The sequence below is a fragment of the Akebia trifoliata genome, chromosome 5 (genome assembly GCF_017979445.1).
Source record: "Akebia trifoliata isolate Shusen 1 chromosome 5, ASM1797944v1, whole genome shotgun sequence".
NCBI classification, from domain to species: domain Eukaryota; kingdom Viridiplantae; phylum Streptophyta; class Magnoliopsida; order Ranunculales; family Lardizabalaceae; genus Akebia; species Akebia trifoliata.
Genome location: NC_141379.1, coordinates 32,575,388 through 32,595,964, shown reverse-complemented (window position 1 = coordinate 32,595,964; position 20,577 = coordinate 32,575,388). Strand labels below are relative to the sequence as shown.

The following is a 20,577-nucleotide window of genomic DNA, read 5'->3' as shown; positions in this document are numbered from 1 at the left end:
CCATGGCCAACAGTTTGGCAAACATTTTGGCAAACACATTTTTCAAAACATGGGTTAGAGGTCTTGGAATGGGCTGATTTTTGGTGAGGATGATCTCTACGGTGAGGAGATCATCGTCACCAAAAATCAGCTCATTCCAAAACTTCTAACCTCATCAAAAATGGTTTACAAAAAATGGACGGTTCACGATTTTTCAACTTGTAAAATGGGGCTAGAAGTTTTGGAATGAGCTGATTTTTGGTGAGGATGATCTCCTCACCGTAGAGATCATCCTCACCAAAAATCAGCCCATTCCAAGACCTCTAACCCATGTTTTGAAAAAGTGTTTGCCAAAATGTTTGCCAAACTGTTGGCCACGGATAGGGACCCTTAAAACATATATTAATTATTGGAATTACTAATAAATAGTACAAAAAGATACAACCAATCCATGGACATAGGCAAGTGAAAATATAATAATTATGGACAATAATGGATTCATGATTGTCTTTTTCAATACAAAATTTATTAAATAAAATATATTTATTTTCTTAAAAGTTGTCAATTTAAATTATAAAAGAGGTATTTTGGCAAAAGAGAGTAGCGAAGATGAAATAAGTAAGCAAATGAGGCATATAAAAATAAAATTGATATTTGAAAACCCCTAAGATTGGCTCAATGGCAATTTTAGATTAATAAGTAGTTAATGTTCATTTGTCGCGAGTTCGATATTCAATATGAGCATCAATTCTTTAAGAGCCACGAGCAAGAGTGTACCTTCACTTACCTGGTAAGTGTGATGTGTGGGTCTACGGCATTAACAAATTTTTTTTTATACTTGAATATATTATTGAAAGTGCTCTGTACCTTAAGATATTTGTAAAGGACATTCCAAGATGTTGGGGTTAAGTTAATCACATCTACAACAATAAATGGTCGGGTCCTAATTTCATAAAATAGTACGTGTTGTAGGAGATCATTCCTCAATCACGCCCGACAGTTCTCACATTTTTTTTTCCAGAAATGCCCCTACTTTATAGTTACAGTTTACACTTTACAGTTTATAGTCTGTAAGAATTCTTTCGGAGTCATCATTTCGAGCTTTCAAATTTCGAAAGCCTTTCATCTGTTTCTGAGTTTCTCCAAAGCTTCAAAACTCCATTAATGGCGATCATAACAGAGGAACTAGAGGAAGATAATACAGAACCAAAACCCTCAAAGGAAACCCATAAACCCATCTCATCTTCAAAACCAAGAACTTCCGTCAGTTCTACAGCTAACCCATTTGTCTTCTGGGCTTATTTCACTCTTTTGGTATCTCTCATCACTATAATCTTCGTTTCTCTCTCTTCTCTTACCCCACAAGACGATAAATCATGGTTTCTGAGCTTACCCACAGATCTGCGCCTCCATTACTCCAAAGGTAAAACAATCAAGGTCCAAATAAACCCTAATAGTCCTCCAATCGAAGTTTTCACAATCGAAGAAGGACCTAGAGACGCAGAAACCGTAGTATTGATCCATGGATTGGGTTGTAGTTCTTATTCTTTCCGCCATGTGATTCGATCGCTGAGTTTGAACGGGATTCATGCAGTTTCGATCGATCTTCCTGGTTCGGGTTTCTCCGACAAGTCTGCATTGGAGGAGGATGAGAGATGGGGCGGGGTTTTGGGTGGGATTTGGGATATTTACAATGATATTAAGGAGAAAGGTTTATTTTGGGGGTTCGATCAACTTGTTGAAACGGGGAGGATCCCTTATGAAGAAAATGAAATTAGGGTTTCTACGAGTAAGAGTGTTAAACCCTTGAAATTGGGATCAGTGGAGATGGGTCGAATTATAGGGCAAGTGATCGATACAATTAATATTGCACCCGTGCACTTAGTTTTGCACGATTCGGCTTTGGGAATGAGTTCAAATTGGATTTTGGAGAATTCAGGATTAGTTAGGAGCTTAACCCTTGTTGACTCTACATCCAAATCGATGGCTTTGCCATTGTGGATGTTGGAAATGCCGGTTGTTAGAGAGTTTGTGTTGGGGTTTTCAGTTGTTTATGTTGGGCTTCTTCGATTATATTGTTCAAGATCGATTGAGATGTCGGTTGCTGAGGCTCATAGGATTCTTTTGAACGGTAGGGATGGAAGGAGAGCTGTTGTTAGTATAGGGAAGGGTTTGAATTATAGCTTTGATTTGGGGGAGTGGGCTGGTTCGGAGGCGGTGAAAGGTGTGCCAGTGCAGGTGCTTTGGTCTGGTAATTGGACTGAAGAATGGAGCAAAGAGGGACGTCTAGTTGCCGATGCTCTTCCACAAGCAACCTTTGTTATGCACTCTGGTGGGCGATGGCCTCAGGTATGATTTGTTTTGTAACGCTCTGAAAATAGTTTTAGCTTATTTTTGTTGCTTGAGAAAATATATGATCAAATTGATGCCATTAAGATTGAATGTTGCTAATCCTGTATGGTACCCAATGTGATCTTGGCACCAACACATCAATATTTATTTTGTGATTTGTGAGCATGTCACGTCTTGTACGGCCATGGTCGAAAATGAATTATTCTAGTGTAGATTGTGCAAGTGCTTTGGATCACATATGGTGCCATCACAATTATAGGGGTCATAGATAGGGACTAGACTGGATTAGCTTACTTCGATGGTAGAAGGCTAGGGTTGGAGGTTCATCCGTACAGTTGAGAAGGTTAATGGGAAGGTCGTGGATATAAAGCTTGGGTAAAAGTCAGATTGAGGTTCTAGGAAGATTTTAGAAACTTTACTATGAGCTACACATCTTCATGCCTAGTGTTAATGAGCTCAACTTTGATTGCATGTTCCAATACCAAAGTTTTTCTTGATGTGAAAGAGCTCTTAAAGCTATGTCAAAACCTGGTGGTGACAAGGCCCTTGGCACTAATGGATTTCCAATCTTTTTCTATCAAAGATGTTGGTAAATTATAGGGAAAGTTTCATGAAATTCATGGAAGAGTTATTTTCATGAGGATTTCCTTGATTGGAGAAGCAATAAATTTCATGAGGGCTTTGTTGGAGGATTTTTTTCTTGATGGCCTCTTAGGTTTTTTTTAGTTGGTAAAATAAAACTTCATTAATAACAAAGAATAGATTCCAGGCTGATCAATATTTTGGGTAGCGTCTATAAATTATTTACGGGGCATTGCCCTCTTGAATGAGAGAATTTAAAACAAAATTACATTTGAAGATAAAATTTTAAAAGTAAAAAAAACTAGTTTAGATGGGGGAGAGAATGAAAGTTACTTTTTAAGAGAATGTGATGTTTTATAGGGCCAATCATATTTGGTTTTGATCAACCTATGCAAAAGTGTAAAAGTACAACATGCACTTTGGTCACATTGGACAAAGATTCTAGTACCTCCAAAATACTACTTTTGTATTGTAATCTTGAAGAGAAGAAAACATGTGGAGTATCATTTAATAAGGTTGATGGTAATTTAGTAAATTCACGTTAAACTTGGGTAGTTATATTTAATATAGATATCTTCTCACAATGTTGCAAGATATCTCTTTATTTTTATAATATTCAGTGATTGATAATCGTGAGTGGATTGTATAAATGAAAATAATCATTTTTGTGATTATATACTAAGTGAACTCTACAGCCTAAACCTTGTATATGCGTGGTAAAATTTGATTGGTTGAAAAATACTTATACGCACTTACTAGTCAAAGAAACTTGATCGCTAATATCATAACTCAAATGCAAACAACGCATCTCCAAACTCATAATTTGAAGAGTTTTGTCTTCAACATTAGAAATTTTAGCTTTCTATTTAAAGGGCAGCAATTTTCAAAACTGGCCTTCTTGTGTTTATGCTCTTTCCTAAACTCGATCTTCTAACTGGGCGCTTTACAAAATGAGAGACTTCAATCTTAAAATTACTCAATTTATCACCCCAACGCTAAAATTGCTCTATCTACTTGTGTTCAATCAAGTAATGTGGAAGGCCTCTGGTTTATATCTCTATCTACGCGGGGAATGTGTAGAAGTCTTGTAAAGTTGCGAATTTCCAAGTCATCCATTCACTTACAACAGGCCTCCAAATGCAAGCAAAGTGCTCATCCTCTTCAGTCCTTATTCCAAGATTACATAATCAATATGTGACTTCATTTTTCCATCTTGATTTACACCGAAACTCTCATCCTCATTTAAGACCACTGCCTCCTCTTTTTGCCTTATGTCTTCTTATTTTGATGAAACTTCCCTGGAGATGATCAAGTATACTATTAATTCCCTAGTGGAGTCAGTCACCAAATATGATGTGAAGGTAAGGCTATGCGAGCATAGTGGTCTTTTTATGCCATATTTGATGGATAGTGAGTAAGGAAGCTCCATCTCTCATGTAAACCAAGCTATTAATCCTTTCATTATCATTGAAAATGAGAGGGAGGTGTGTTGGAAATGAAGAAAATGGGAGCATAGGGCTATGAAGGACGCTAAGTGACAATATTCAAATGCTCCTCAATCCAAGACCAATATTCATTGGTCCAAATTATAGAAAAGAGGTTAAGAATAATCCTGCTAGTCGAAATTAAGTCTGTTAAGATAAAATCTCATTAGAAGAAGTCGTGGTGGTAATTTACTATTGTCGGATGTGTTAATTTCATCAAAAGTATATATATATAAATGTGGAGGAAGAGGAGTTGTTTAAATTAGTAATGTCAACATTTGAAGTAGAAAAAAAAAAGAAAAAGTGAACTAAAACAAGAGAATGAGAAGAAGATGGTGATCTGATTTGACTACTTATACCCATATTGATAACTATTTCTTAAAGAAATTACTAAATTAAACAAAGAGCAAGAATCAGGAATAATTGAAGAAAATGATGGAGAACACCAGGTGGTCAAGAAAGAAAGTTGGAGTGATGACATTTGTTATAGACTATCGGAGTTTTTATTGTTGAAAGTGATAAAACTTTATTGGATGGGCGATGTGGAGAAGAGTTCTTTGTGTTGCGTTGGAGAATACTATTCAACTAATCAATTTTACCACGTATGTAGAAGGCTTAGGTTGTAGGTTTACTTTGTAAAATGGTCACATGAAAAATGTTTATGCTTCTACTGTACACTCCCACCTCACATTAAGTGAGTGTTGAGATGGTTGAGTGCAAATATTAAGAAGGATAAAACTAGACCATGAGCACAACTTCTCATGTCTTACCATTAGCTAAGTGGTAAGACGTGTGGAGTGTTGTTCCCTCGCCCTAGGTTCAAATCCCCTTGAACTCAACTTTATTTGCTAACCGCTAACCCTATGCTATTACCTTAAAAAAAAAATGAACACAATTGAGAAAATGTAGGAGTGCTTCCACTAGGGTTATAAAATAAGGGAAAGACAATAGATAGGGTTTAAGCATGTTCAATGAAGGTGGATTACAGACTCAGAAGAAATATACAAGCAAGATGAAGCCGTTACAAGAGCAAGAGTAAGACCCAAAATAATGTGGATGGGTAGTGAAAGTGGATATGGACACTTTCAATTAAAGAAGACCCACTCTGGACACAGAAATGAGGGGATGAACATAATTCATTCAGCCAAACCCAAATATTTGAACAAATTATGCGAATAAAAAAATGCAAAAAACAAACAAACAATTACCATATGATTACAATCTTAGGGCCACTATATCTTCTTGTTTACGATCAAGTCCATCTGTGGCTCATCCTTAGGATGATCTGAATTAATGATCTTCCATCACCGATTCGTGCTACAGATGATTCTTGTTTTAAAATCCTTTACTGTGTTTGACGCTGACAAACATGTCAGGGTTCAAGTTATTACATATATACTGTTTTCTTCATATCATCCACTCTAAGGAGAATATGTAAGGGATGGAGTTTTACATGTAATTGATTAGACGAATAAACGAGTTTGATACTGTAATGTTACTACATTTTTTTTATATTTGTACATGTCCATGATGGTAGTTGGTCGATGATGTCAGGAAGATGCAGCGAACGAGATAACCGAACGTATCACTCAATTTGTATCCTCATTACCAAAATCTATTAGACAAGTTGAGGAAGAACCCTTGCCCGAACATATTCAGAAAATGTTCGATGAAGCAAAAGCAGGTGGTGACCATCATCATCATGGTGACAGCCATGACCACCATGGGGATCATAGTCATGTTCATACACCTGGCTACATGGATGCATATGGACTCGATCATGGATGGGGCAGTTAATCTGTTTCTTCCTCTCAAACTTGACTTAAATTGCTGGATTTTGAGAGATTGTTCTCTTTGGGTGCCAAAACTGTTTGAGAAGCTTCGTTTGTGTGTGATTCATGTGCAAGATTCTCATCTGATGAGCTTAACACTTATCCGAACAGGTAGTGATCGTCTCGTGGAGCTTCACAGCTTTATTGGTTTGTTACTTCTGTTACATTTTTATGGTGCTTTATATACATCATTGTATGTAGCTCAAACTTAATATTTCAAGGTATTTGTCTTGCTGGATTCTCTAAATTTAATATAGTGAGCAAGTTTATTAAATTAGCTCAGAATTATTATAAATAAAAACCATTTTCAATCTCTGAATTATATTAGTTAGACTGGAAACCTTATTAAATTTTTTTGTTAATTAGCTACAGCCAGTTTTCCCTGCACATTCAAGTCAACATTCGTAGCCCTTAAAAGCTTAGTTAGTTTATATGAAAAATACTAAATCAATCTACTCGGCCAAATTTTTAATAAATCAGCTGAGATGATTATGATTCCTTTGGTGTGGGATATGGGTTTCAATGGATCGGTTTGGATTCAGTTCCTAAGAAAATCAAAACCATAATTACTATATTTTTTTCAATTCGGGTTCTTGTCGATTCCGGAAGGGGCGTATGTGCAATCCCATCGAGTGGCAAAAGATCTTTTTTATGCCAACTATGAGTTTGCATCAATGAGGACATCGACACGAGTGGAGGAGCGTGTCACAATCAAACTCCACTAGGCTTCGAAATGGACTTAGGCCTCTATAAAGATCAGTATAGCTCTTCTCATATTTTAATGTTTTCTTTTAGAGAATTGTAAAAGATTTTAATGTCTTGTTTTCTTTTTATTATGACGAGGTCTCAGGACTTTGAACCCAAGGCATATGAGATCTCTCTTGGGCATGTGCAACGTGCACATATCACACGCACTAGTTAAGTGAGGGAACACTCTCGTGGATGACCCTGAGAAAATATTGCCCATACTAGATATCGAACACATAACTTACGACTCTCATCACTTATTGGATTTAAAATTGCCATTGAGAAAGGGCCTTACCATCCTCTCTTTTAAAGAAGATGAAGAAGGGAATATTTGATCATACAAGCCACCTCATAGACATTCATGGACACTGTTAATTACTATGCGGATGTGGCAGTACATATAGAACAAGTTTATTTCCTTGAGATACATAAAAGAGGAGAGATTTAACGGGGCAGACTTATCTGTTGTAATTTTATTACAAAAATTATCTTATTTTATTTAGTTTGTTAATGACACAAACCTTATTTTATGAATCATACTACCATGACTAATTTAATAAGATTTCAAATCTTATTAGGATCATTGACCTTATATGGACAATCAAATTAATAATACAACAACACATACTTCTAGATTGGATATAAAAACTCAGATTCTAATGAGGAAAATTAAGGTGAAAATGGATATCAAACTTACATATTTAAAATTAAAATTAAAATTTAACAGTGAAAATTATTATTATTATTTTTAAATTATTAGAATTTTATCATATTTTTGAACACCACAAATTAATGCGGTTAGAATTCACTTCAAGGTATATTAAGTAACAAATTAACTGTAAAAAATTAAAATTTATGACGTGGATTCCACTTCAGGTTTGCTGCGTAACGTTCTTGATAAAGTGAGGTTTAGTAGGTAAAAAAATTATACGGATGCCTAGCTGTACACTATAAATCACACTTTCGCACGCACTACACAACCACCCAAACGGAAACTTCTCTCTACAGTCTCTGCTAACTTTCGCTTTTATTAAACACGGCAAAGCTGCACATTAGGTACGGCAGCTGCGTATGACGCATTATACGAAATTTAAGGATTCTTTTAAAAATAATAGGAAAATGTCAGCCTCGGCAAAACAGTCGTCCCAATGTCCACACCATTGATGTGTTGTTACTCCTTTGGAATATCTACTTTTTAGGCCCTAGGATGACGTCCATCGGGGCTGACAACAACACAGCTCATCTTATCTACCTTTAGCGCAACGTCGCCCTCTCTTGATCGATCGATGGGATGTTGTTGCGACGAAGAAGATGACATCTTCAAACAACTCATCCTCAACCAATCAATTGAAACCCTAGAAAATCTCCAGAGACCTACTGGAACCCTAGACTTCTCCGGAGAAATTTCCGACGCCATGGCCGGAGCCAATACCTTCGACATCGTCATCTCTCCGATGAATTCGAATTTCTCTGCCCTAATTTGCAGAGACATTCTCCGAAGCATCTTCGAGCGTTTACCGGTTCCAGACCTCGCTCGGGCGGCCTGCGTTTGCCGCCTCTGGAAGTCCGTCGCTTCGGATCGAGAGATTCTCATTAGATCCTTCAAATCCCCATGGAAATTGAAGGACGTTATCGGGATTCCGATTTCACGGAGTTTCTGGCGTTACAACAGTCTTGATCGATTCGCAATCTCTCACCGTCTGGTGCGCAGTGACACTGTTGCTAGCCTCGCCGTTAAATATGCCGTCCAGGTTTCGTTTATCTTTCTTTTCCCGCATTTTTTTTTTTAACTTCTTGGATGTTTTCGCTTCGATCGACATGAGTTGGAAATCGGAATGAAAATTGAAAATGGACAAAGATTTATTTTTTGTTTTCAGTATTTCATTATTAGAGCTATAGTTTACCTTTTTGGCGTGAATTGTTGATGATCATAAGCTTTTCTCTCAGATTGCTAAGAAATTTAATTTTTGTTTGTTCATGGTTGTTAATGTGTTATGGGGGGAATGATGATCACTGTGTTTGAATAAATTTGAAGTAGGTTTGAAGGAAAGATTTTTTATGATCAGTATTTGATTACCAAAGCTACAGTTCACTTTTTTTTGGCTTGAATTGTGGGTGATAACAAGTTTTTTCCCTCAGATGGTTCAGAAGAAATTTAATTTTGTTTGTTTATGGGTGTTGTGGGGACTATATTCGAATAAATTTGAAGGAAATTTGGGTTCCAAGGGCATTTATTTTAAATTGAAGTTGAAAACCTGATCAGATTTGGTATTGTCTTTCAAATAAGTTATCTTTAGAACCCATTTGTTTTGAGGTTCAAGAGAGAATTTATCCACTTGGAGAAGCTCATTCGATTTTTTAGGGGGAAACATATCCTTTATGAGAATTTGCTCCTTACCCATATCAGTCTTCTTTCTTTCTAAGAATGATGGCGTGTTTGGATGTGATGAAGGACTACTGCAAGGGTCTAGGGCATAAACGCCAGATGGTGGAGTAGGGGGATGTTTTGAAACAATCAGATATGGTTGTGTGAATTTGTGCCATGGAGAGAGATATTCCAGTTTTACGTTGAAAATGGTCTCAAGAATCTTTAGCAGAGGGGAATACATGACAAGTATACAGATCAAAGAGGGGACTAGACTGGACTCTTATTTACATTTTTCTTTTTCGATAAATAAACTCTTATTTACATTGATTGCAGAAGGTCGGGTTGGGGGTTCATTTGTAAAATTGAGAAGGTATTAAAGGGCTTTAGATACTTACGCTGGGTAAATTAGAGATTGAGGTTGTATGAAGATCTTAGAAGCTTTATTATGAGCATCATAGCTTTGGGCCTAGTCTTGGTGAGCTCTACTTTGGTTGCATGTCCTTGAATCAAAGTCTGTTCATGAAGTGATTTTTGGATGAAGAAGAAACTCTCGAAGCCATTTCTAATCTTGGTTGAAACAAAGCCTAACAAATTTCAAATTGTTTTCAATAAAAGATGTTGGCTAGCATAGAGAACCAAAGAGTCTTATGTATTGAATATGAGTTCATATTTTTGTTTTCACTATCTTTATTCATGTTCTTTTGGGTCTTTTTCTCACTTTTTTAGCACCTTCAACTTAAATATTTTTTCTAATTGGAGCTGTAATAGGCCTTTGTTGAACATTCTCAAACCATCTCAAATGACTTTCTCTTATGAGGGCTCCCTTTAAGAGATTTTTTATTGGTGAAACATAACTTTAGTATACTTCCAACTTTACGGTTATTACTGACTCTATCTTTGTAAGTGTTATATGAGTAGGAGATTGCTTGCAACCATTGTGTTAGCATAAGATATCATATTGTATATACTTGCCCCAAGTTTAACATAAATTTACAAAATTACCACCAACACCAACCTTCTTAAATGGATATGTTTTTCCTTCCTTTTGAAACTACAATGGGGTTGGGATTTTATGTTGTAGGTCTAAGAATATTTGTCCTATGTGTACAATGTGCATGTAGTATTATATTTTACACTTTTGCATTGGCTGAGCAAACTCAAAGATTTTCTCTCTCCTCTAAAATAGTTTTTCATTTTATAACTCAAAATGAATTTCATTCTTAACGAGGTTAGTTGTATATACAAGGGATATTAGTGACCTTGGTTCTATGAAAATGGATCTCGGATCAAGAAAGAGTTTTAGAACATCCCCACTTAGCACCCTTCGTATCCCTATGCTCCTTTCCTTCTCTCCAACACATCTCCTTCTTGTTCTTTATGTATAGATGTAACAATAACAAAATGGCAAATGATTTACATTGGAGATGAAGCCACCTTACTCGTTACCCATCTAATATATAGCATTGAAGAGCAACCTCCACATTTGCAATTGCCTCACCTTAACATTTACATTTGCCGACTTCATTGGGAGGTGATCTATTCAATAACAGTTTGAAATCTGTTAAGCTTTGTTTCAACCAAAGTTACTGAACGGTGACATTTTAGAGAATTATCTTTTGCATGCACAGGTGATGGGCATAAAGCGATTAAACAATATGATGAGTGACCACGGCATACACTCAAGGGAGAGGTTGCTAATCCCTGTAAGCAAACCAGAGCTTCTTCTCAATGGCACCTGTTACATAGAATTAGATACCCACGCAAAGAGGGAAGTCGCAGTATTGTATCTGGAGGGCAGCGGCCCTGATCCAAAGCTCAGCTGTTTATCAAATAGCACAACTACCACTAACAGAGGCAAGAGGAGGATAATTGAATCTATGAAGAGAAGCATGCAAGTGGATGATGGAACCGCTGAATACTACTTGTCCATTTCAAGGGGTGACCCCCGGGCTGCTTTCTCAGAGTTCTCAGAAGATCTTAGGTGGGAACAGCAGGAGGTTAGATTGCTTTAGTTTGTTATAGAGATGAAGTATTTCTGAATACTTGGGATGAGGTAAGCAATCTAGCAACAATATTATCATTGTTGGTTCTGTATACCATTGAATGATGGATCTTGTACATATTATCACACTTCCATAAATGGAATTTGTTGTTTGTGTTGTTGTAGATATTATTGACTGCTATTTTCAAGGAAGAAAAGAAGTGCGAATTCATGTCACTTGATTATATTTGAGGTTTTTATTCTTCTTCTTTCAAGAGTTCGAGATGAGAAATTCTATTGCCACACCAACTTTTACTTAAAACACACCATCCTTTTGAAATTAAGCACTACATATGAATTCTCGTGTGTTCTAATAGCAGCTCTCTTCAAGAAATATAGAGAGCCATCTGAAAGATGATGAACTCGTACATGCCTGGAATTGAAGGCATCCAAGAGAGAGAGAGATTAGAGCGGGAGATTAATGTTGTATGGTGGTGCTATCAGTCGTTTGGATATACAATATGGTAGTGAAAGAAGGCAAAAATGGTGGGGGGGGTTTTGTCTGCACATCTAAATAGCTCTCGTGGTTTGGTTTGGGCATTTTTTTTATAAATATATTTTAATATTAGTAAGCTATTGAAGGGGTCGTAGAACTTAGCGAGCTGTCACCTTCAAGGTTGGGCATTCAATGACTTAATGGTTACGAGCATCTTAGCAAGGTGCAAGGTGATTTAGACATGCCCATCATCTTTGACCTTCCAGGGAAATTTTTGTTCTTAATCCTTGTAATTCTATTACCTTTAACCTTCAAACCTCACTAACAACATTGGATTTTGAATAAGTAGAAGATAACTCTTTTAACTAGAAAATTTATTTATGGTTTGTGCATGACAGCGTGAGGTTTAATATTAGATTAAAAGACGTGGTTAAAAGTAATCTAGGATTAGCCTTCCACATTAGACCAAAGTCAAAGTCAAAAGGTGATGTCATCCGTAGAAGTGTTATCTATCTCAAATATTCACCAATACGTGGACGGGATTGTCAAAAAAAAAAATCTACGAATCACACACGTAAGGAAAATAATTTGCAGCCACAAACTCTTAAGGAAAATAATTTGCCATAGAAAATTGAAATTTAACAGTGTTTTTTTGAGTGAAAACAAATACTAAAGACAACACATACATTCCACACTCACGGAATTTGCCGCTTGAGGCAGCAAATCTTCTCACCCCTTCCCCTAAGAAAATGATTTGCCACTTCATTAAATTTGGATCTCATACATGACCTCAATAAAAATTGCAAAACTATCGACCTTATAATCATGGTGTTGTTAGTTTTCAAAGCTTAAAAAAAAAAAAATTCAATTTTATAATCTTTAAAAACCCTTCTGATGCATGTGTTTGCTCATACACCTAATTTAATTAAAGAAAGAAAAAAAAAAAAAGCACACAATACACCCCACCTCCCTTCCGCCCCCCACTGTAGTTTTTCTTTTACATTGCCCAATGCAAACTTTGCCATCTCATAAAATGAATACTGACCGTTCATTGGGATTGAAAAGCTCTAAAGACTCACCTTACCTGAAAGATATAGATCAAGAACTTACCGGAAAAACATGGTTCATTTTGCAGATCACAGAAAGCATTGAGGATGATAGGTGGGGTTAAACTACAACATATATAATATAAAACAATAAAATAAAATAAGAACCGAGTTTCTGATGATAAATCTTCCAAATTGCGCAAAGTATTGGGCAAATAAATATTGTGTTGCATTGCCCAAAGAATAGTGAGTCCAAAGTTCCAATTCCCACAGTAATTAACAATCAGTGCTCTCTAATACATGACCACCACCCTAAATACTGCTTCCCTAACACAAACCTAAATAAACCTGCACCTTCCCCTTCCCTTATATTTCCTTTCATGTTTGTTTTCTATAGAAACTATGATAGGAATTTTTTTTTATTTTTTTTAAATGCGGAGAGAAGCTTTGGGTGTTGGTTGAATGATGACAATATTTTTACTGCCACTTGGTACTAACAGGAAAAGAGATAAATAAGAGTTCCCCGACTAGTTAGATACATGGCTGGCTGCTGGTCTCACCGTTGGAGTGGCCTGATACCGATAATTTGTTTATCAACTTAATCAATTCCTTGTCCTGCTGCTTCTTAAGATACCTCTGTGCAGTTGCCATCACAATCTTGACGAAGAAGTTCATCAGCATAAGCCAGACAACAGTGTTCCAGATTGAAGCAACAGACAGATCCCAATTCTTCACCTGAGGGCCAAAAATTATAGAAAGATGAAGATATATATATATATATGTAAAAAAGAAAAAAGTACCACAATTCAACCATTTATTAAAGATTCTAGCAAAAGTACTTTTTGGGCACCTTAACACCTTGAAAAATGAGATGGTTATTCCCTGGGCATGCCTCAGCTTTACTAGACGATTTGTTAAAGATTTTAAGTGTGTTTTTTTCCCTTTTCGATATGATGTCAATCAAATAGTGAATATAGATGGCTACAATGCCAGATCCAAGAGGCCAATAAAGATATTTGAGTGCAACACAAAACACAACGAACATAACTGTACCGTGGTATTTGAGGGCACTGGGGCAGCCAAGTACTTCTCCTTGACCAGATGTAGTTTTGCAATGACATTGGGCAGAATGGAAGAAAGCCCGGGGATAAAGCCAAGCACCCAGATCAACTCATTCTCTATCCATTCAAGTAGTTGGTTATTGCAAACTGAGATGATAAAAATTGTCTGCAAAATTGAAAGCCAAAGTGATTATGTAGCTCAGAAGCCAATACACACAAGGGTTTAAAATTCAGAATGGATTGTGATTTTGTTAGAAATAAGGGTAGATGATTTCTCCACATACTAAGGAAAACACAGGTTTTCATATGTGGCAGCTGAAGTTGTGGGCCCAAATGAATGAGAATGTTTCGCCACCTATGCTCTCTGAATGTGGCCAAGAGAAACATCCCATGTGTGGCACTTGTGAAGCAAAACATTTGGACCCACCACCTTGGCTTCCATGAGTCAGAAACCAAAGTCTACATATGTTATTCTCCACTCTGTTTATAGCAGGAATCTGTCACCTAAGAGATTTATAAGATCACCTAACAACACTTAAAAGCAAGCATCAAACCAAAGGGAAGACCAAACTCAGTCTTGGGTTGCACGGAATTAGGATCATCCAACCAATGCAAAACAAACTTAGGCCTTAAACTTTGGAAAATCCAAAGAATCAGCAGAGATACTTTCAACAAACCTGTATGTGAGTCTTAATAATTGCTTTTCCAATCAATGTTGCAAGGAAAAACTTCCAAAATGGAATCCCGAATTGCCCACACATGATACCAGCAAGGTCAAATAGTGGATTTGGCACCTGAAAAACAAGGTCCAATTAATTCTTTTTTCAGCTAAGCACAAATAAACATATAGAAATTGATTGTATATATTATGAGTGGAAACCAGATAAAAGAATGTCGACTTTTGTGCTGGTAAAGATACACTAGACAAGAATATAGGTGAGAACACAAACTAACCGAAGCAAGTACTAAAATTGTAAAAAAGTTAAGATGTTGAGCATGTGAAAGGAACCATCGCTTGATTTTGTTTAGTTGATTGGCTACCACTCCACCTTCTGTTGCGGAAGCATCCAATTCTTCCATGGCATTCAATTTACTACCTGATATGCGTGCTGCACCAAAGTATAAGTTAATATGACATTCAAACTAAGGTGATAAGGTTTCACATTTGGGGCATTAAGTGCTAAGGTTCCAATGCCCATATATAATTGAAAAAAATACCTGCTCTCGAGATAAAATATGGAGGAAGCTCTCCAAGAGCAGTTCCAATGCCCCATAGAATAGCTTCAAATTGAACTTGTGGCAATATGCTGCTGAGCGGGACCCTTGAACCATGTACTGATGGAAAGACAGGGGGGCCAAATTCAGAGCAATCCTTATCAAGCCACGAAGGGCCTCTTTTCAATTGTATTGTATCATATGGAGCACTTTTCAAATCTATTCGACCACACTGCATAGCTTTAAACGTAAACAAGGCAATATGTGGGCCCAAGTATAGCACAAATGTGTGCAAACCAGATCCTGCAGTAAGTAAAAGATAATATTAATAAATGAACTGCTAAGTGCTCCATTTAACTGCTCTCATACCAAACATGAGCACAAGTTTTCCAGGTCATCAAGGATGCTTCAGTCCAATAGCACATCTCTACCTTAATATCTAGCTTTAAATTCATTGACAACATCCTCCTCAATCTCTACATTATCATGGATAATAGAACCAAGGTAAGTAACATAACTGCTTCTTTATTTTCCTGGCCATAAATTTTTACTGATCCTTCCTTTCTCTGTGTCATTACTAAGGAAGCATTTAATTCTTTCAAAAACTTTGTTTGGTGTGTACTAATTACATAGCCCTTGACACCTAAAACAGCACTCTAAAGTTCTATTTCTACTTTGACTATGTTTCTAGTCTATCAACTAACACTACGTCGACTGCAAACAACAAATTTGAAGTGACCTGCTCTAGCATATGAGCATATATGGGCTCAAAGCCAACCCCCTGATACAAACCAATTAATTGAGAATTATTTAGTCTCTTCACTAATTGTTCTCACAGTAGTCACCACTCTCCTATACATGTCCTTCATCCTCATGTCAAAATACCTACCAAATTAACACTCTAGGTACTTTGTTATATGCTTTTCTTATGTCAATAAAAACCAGGCGAAAATTGTTCCTCTTTTTCTTTACTTCATTTTTTTTCTTTTAAATAGGAACTCACGTCCCTTGTCAATAAAAGAAAGGGGCCTGAGTTCCTTTGCTTTGGCTTCTTCCGGTGAAAGAAAAAAAAAAGTAGATTCATAAATATCAAGGCATCATAGGCTACTACACTCCACCTTCTTTTTTTTCGGTTGGTAGGTCAGTGAAAATGGGTACAAAGCACAGGTTTGTAGTAATACCACTCACTGGCTTTACCAATTTACCTAATATCAAATAAATCCTAACTAAAATTAAAGACAAATCCTACTAAACAAATAAGATAAAAACTAACTAATTTTGTAGGTTCAATTCTCAGCTCATCTTTATTTCAATATGGACTTCTGAAGGCTATTTTGTGATGCTCCTACATCATAGGGTACTATATAGGTGGAGCCACTATTGACACAAAACATCCTCCACATCCACTAAGATCACACAAGCACAGAAGATTTTGTTAGAATGACCAATTTTTGGTGGTAGGTTATCAAAAATAAAATAATGGTTTCAAATTTTAAAAGCTATGTTAGATGAAATACCAAGGAAGAAGTGGAAGCAGCAAAAACTGGAGTGGAAGAAGCACTGCTTATAGAAGATGCATGGAGAGACAATTGAGTACAAGGTAAGATTTTCAACGTAGCAATTATATTAAAATACATTTATTTTGGTCTTATAAGGAGTCAAAATGTTTGTTTCTAGCTAAGCATTTTAGCTCCAAAGACTAAATCACCTAAACAATACTTAAAACTTAATGCAATTAATTGTTTGTACACGAGAATGTAGATTCCACTCACCCAGACCGATGGAAGATGCTACACCAAGTGCCACCCACCACAGTCCAAATTGGAAATACTGAAGGAACTCCTGAACATGCTGCGTAAATATGTAATAAAAATTTGTAAAGCATTATAATAAAGAAAAATGCTTGAAACAGACAAAAACTTCACTGAAGCTTGCCAAATGATGAACTTCTGAAAAGATCACCAAATAGGAAGTTGTAAAGATATTTTGCATAATATGATCAAACAAATACCTTCTCATGAGGCCCATCAATGGTGATAAGCAGTATTCCGAGAGCTGAAAACATAGTACTCAAAAGTAAAAGCCATCCACCTTTCATCAAAAGATATGATATTGATTTCTTCAGGTATTGAACAGTCGCCAAAATGAAAAACTTCAATATGTTGCCGGGCTGTGTTGACCATGTCAAATTTTCTAGTTCTAATTGATGCTTCTCTTGAAGTTCTGCAAAAAAAAAAAAGTAAATATATTAACCAGGATGACCTTTGAGAAAGATCATTTATGGTTTAACATTATCACATGTTCTATTTATTTCCCCTTATTTGGTAGTAAAAGGAGATCACAAACCAAGGTTAAAATTACTATTAAAATTAAAACCTCCATCATGAACATTCCTGCACATGCTAATGAACTATTCATTGTCTTTTTTTTTTTTATCTATTTCTCATTGAGCAAACACCAAAAATTATCTGCACACATAGAATTGTAGGAAACAAAACAAAGACTCTCAAGGAAGGGAAGACACCCATAAAGGCGCTAACTGCAACTCTGGTAGGCCCATTGAGCATTTCGGACTGTAAGGTTGGACGACTAAAAACATTCAAAATAAGGTCTCTTACCTTCAAATGTCTAAATCAATTGTGATTCAGGACATTCGAATTCCACAGTGATCTATTTTAATTTATAATAAAACAATCATCTCAGATGTCTGCTCACATCCAAGGCCCTTAATGTTCATGCTTGTGCAAATTTCCTAATAAATTTAACCTTTTTTTTTTCGCAGTCATGAATAATAAATTTGTTAAATGGAGTCTCGCTTACATCAAAAAACCAAAACTATGACAGAAGAAACCCTAAACGCCAACTCATTGAACCCTAACTCAAACCCTAACAAAGTTGCACCATCAAAATCCAAATTTGAAACGAAGAAACAAGAATCGAACACCGAATCAATCACCTGAGATTGGCGAATCGGCATCTACAGATGACATTTGAGAAGATGAGGTAGATGCTTCTGATTTTCCAGATCCCATTTCGCTTACATGCTCTAGCGAAAATCCGAAACCCTAGAAAATGCTCTGGTCAGACATACTATGATTAATCTAACAAATCTAGAAAACCACAAATCAGGCTCTCCCGATAACCTAAGAGATAGATCCAGATCAATCAATGAATTTTAAATCCATGCACACAAATAAAAATCTCTGCAAGATGGGTCTTTTTTTTTTCCCCCTTATCGGTTCGCAGATCTTGCAGAGCCAGCCCTGAAATCTGCGTGAAGATCGTTTCAGAGGTTTTATAGCTACGAAGGGGAGAGAGAGAGAGTAATTTTTACAATTTCAACCCTTAATTATCATTATTTCTACTCTATAAATAACTTAAGTACACTTCTAATCATTCCAAAATGACTAAAAACTACCCAACTTCTTCGTTTATCCAAAACATATCCTTATTTAATAATAATAATAGGATTCCTTGCCATGGTTTTAAAACCCCCGTCAACACGGAGTTGACTCTCGCACCTCTTACAGATAAATCATTGAGAAATCCTTTCCTTACTAACAAATTGATGGAAAAGGCCATACTAAGCCTCTTCCACCGTCAAAAAGACATCGAGATGCATAAAGGAAGAGTTCAAGAATTATTATGAATCTTGAGAACTTTTCGACGATGGATGAGAAAGAGTAAAACCTCTTTTCTACTGGGATTGGCCCAATGGCAAGCCAAGCCTTGATAAGCACCTGAGAAAGAGTAAGTCAAGTCTTCAGAACCCCACGAAGCAATGAATTCTTTGGAACTACCCTTCAGGATCCGATTGACCCTCAACTCAACTAGTTGCATGTAAGACTTTCTAAGGGGGTAGTGCTTGTAATCATGGGATAAGTCTCACCCGAAGAGTGGGAATACCCATGATAAGGGGGAGGTCCCTTTTTCTCTCTATCGTTATTCTTAGTAAGGCTAGTCAGATTCGTTATTCTTAGTGGACTTGGCGAAATTTTCATTATCTAATCCATGTTTTTCAAAATATTAGATGAGCATGTGAAGGACAATTCACATTTAAAAAAAAAATGTTAGTTTGTGAAAGATACCTTAGACAAGTCATTTTGTTATCTTACAATTTTTAAAATAATGATCTCGACGTGAATTTCAAACTTGGTATCTTATCTCACCCAATCCTCATAGAGATTGAATTTAATTGTCTCACTCATTATTCTTAACGAGTCAAATCGTTAAAGTTGGATAAAACATATATACAAACTAGGCTTTCTAATCTATGTTCAATATGCATCCAATATTATGGGGAACATGCACTTATCTTATATGAATGGGGCCTCATGATACTATTATTATTTAGGGTAACTTTGAAATTCATGAAAGCTACTTTTGTATTCTTCCTTTAAATTGCATAAATTCATTAAAAGTGTCAAACCACTTTGTTGCAACTATGCATGTCTATTAAACGTGTGTACTTCCAACTCTTTCTTATACAACAATTTTACTCATAAATAAATATTTTAAAATCTTTTAAAGCTATGCATTTCTATATAAATTGTGTTAAGATCTTTAAAACTATATTAATAGTCTTTAATTCTAATAGAAGAGTTATTTAAAAATACAATCAAGTCGATCTCTAATTTAACAGAGTAAAAAAAAAAAATTATTATATTCATTTGTCTTTTTTGATTCCTCTATTCTTCACTCCAAAAAAAAGATAAGTGGGATAGGTAAAAGTTCGTTTGTTTTGTTTGTTTAGCTGTTTCTTGTTAAAGTTATGTCTTGATATGATAGGGTGAGGCATTTTGTGTTGGAGTTGCGATCTAGAACAAATGTATCATTCTCATAACAACATTAGATGTCTACGTGACACATTTTTGTTAGAGTTCAAATAAAATTGTGATGTGTTCACATCTTGATTAAGAGCCTAGGTGTTTCAAACTCCAACAAAAACAAACCAATTAGACACCTTACCTTTATTATAGGAACGAGACACCATATTGGATCTTCGGTTTCCGTCTTTGTGTTATTGTCACATGTCCTGTGATTTGCAGAAAAAAACTTGTGTCATTCCTACGTATTAGTCTAGTCACATTGCTTGATATAGATTTTTCTTCCTACCCTCTACCCCACTCATTTACTTTCTATCAAAGTCTATCTCGAGTCAAGCAACAAATTTCAACTAGATTCCATGTCTTCCTAATGTTGGACCCCAGTCTTGATCATGTGAATCAATTGTCGGGCCCTATCTCGGGTACAAATTAATTTGGTTGGACAACACCACCTAATACCACTACATATATTCTTAGGTAGAACATGTTTTCTATCAACAATGGCCGATTACACATATTAAATATTGTATTTTATTAAAAGCATTATTTACATTAATATGAACAATCACTATTACCCTCTTAGAAACATTCTTTTTTTTTTTCATGGC

General features: G+C 36.0%; 3 protein-coding genes across 4 annotated transcripts; 2 read left to right on the top strand and 1 right to left on the bottom strand.

Annotated features, from left to right (window-relative positions):
* Positions 1-1,056: 1,056 nt before the first annotated feature.
* On the top strand, positions 1,057-6,503 carry AXR4 (alpha/beta-Hydrolases superfamily protein). The gene is made up of 2 exons (XM_086443905.1): positions 1,057-2,328; positions 5,952-6,503. The coding sequence occupies exons 1-2, from the start codon at positions 1,144-1,146 to the stop codon at positions 6,192-6,194; spliced, it is 1,428 nt and encodes a 475-aa protein (XP_086300031.1). The 5' UTR covers positions 1,057-1,143; the 3' UTR covers positions 6,195-6,503.
* A 1,472-nt stretch (positions 6,504-7,975) lies between these two features.
* LOC147402296 (peptidoglycan-binding LysM domain-containing protein) lies at positions 7,976-11,873 on the top strand. Of its 2 annotated transcripts, XM_086443904.1 has the most exons (3): positions 7,976-8,727; positions 10,973-11,397; positions 11,512-11,873. In XM_086443904.1, the coding sequence occupies exons 1-2, from the start codon at positions 8,263-8,265 to the stop codon at positions 11,354-11,356; spliced, it is 849 nt and encodes a 282-aa protein (XP_086300030.1). In that variant the 5' UTR covers positions 7,976-8,262; the 3' UTR covers positions 11,357-11,397; positions 11,512-11,873. The 2 variants fall into 2 exon arrangements, with proteins under 2 accessions (XP_086300030.1, XP_086300029.1); XM_086443903.1 differs by lacking the exon at positions 11,512-11,873 and having other exon boundaries at positions 10,973-11,510.
* Positions 11,874-13,023: 1,150 nt separating this feature from the next.
* KMS1 (SNARE associated Golgi protein family) lies at positions 13,024-18,457 on the bottom strand. Its single transcript, XM_086443902.1, has 8 exons — positions 18,100-18,457; positions 17,155-17,366; positions 16,916-16,994; positions 15,147-15,446; positions 14,883-15,037; positions 14,606-14,722; positions 13,921-14,094; positions 13,024-13,602 (listed from the first exon to the last, which is right to left on the bottom strand). The coding sequence occupies exons 1-8, from the start codon at positions 18,173-18,175 to the stop codon at positions 13,399-13,401; spliced, it is 1,317 nt and encodes a 438-aa protein (XP_086300028.1). The 5' UTR covers positions 18,176-18,457; the 3' UTR covers positions 13,024-13,398.
* Between the last annotated feature and the right edge of the window lie 2,120 nt (positions 18,458-20,577).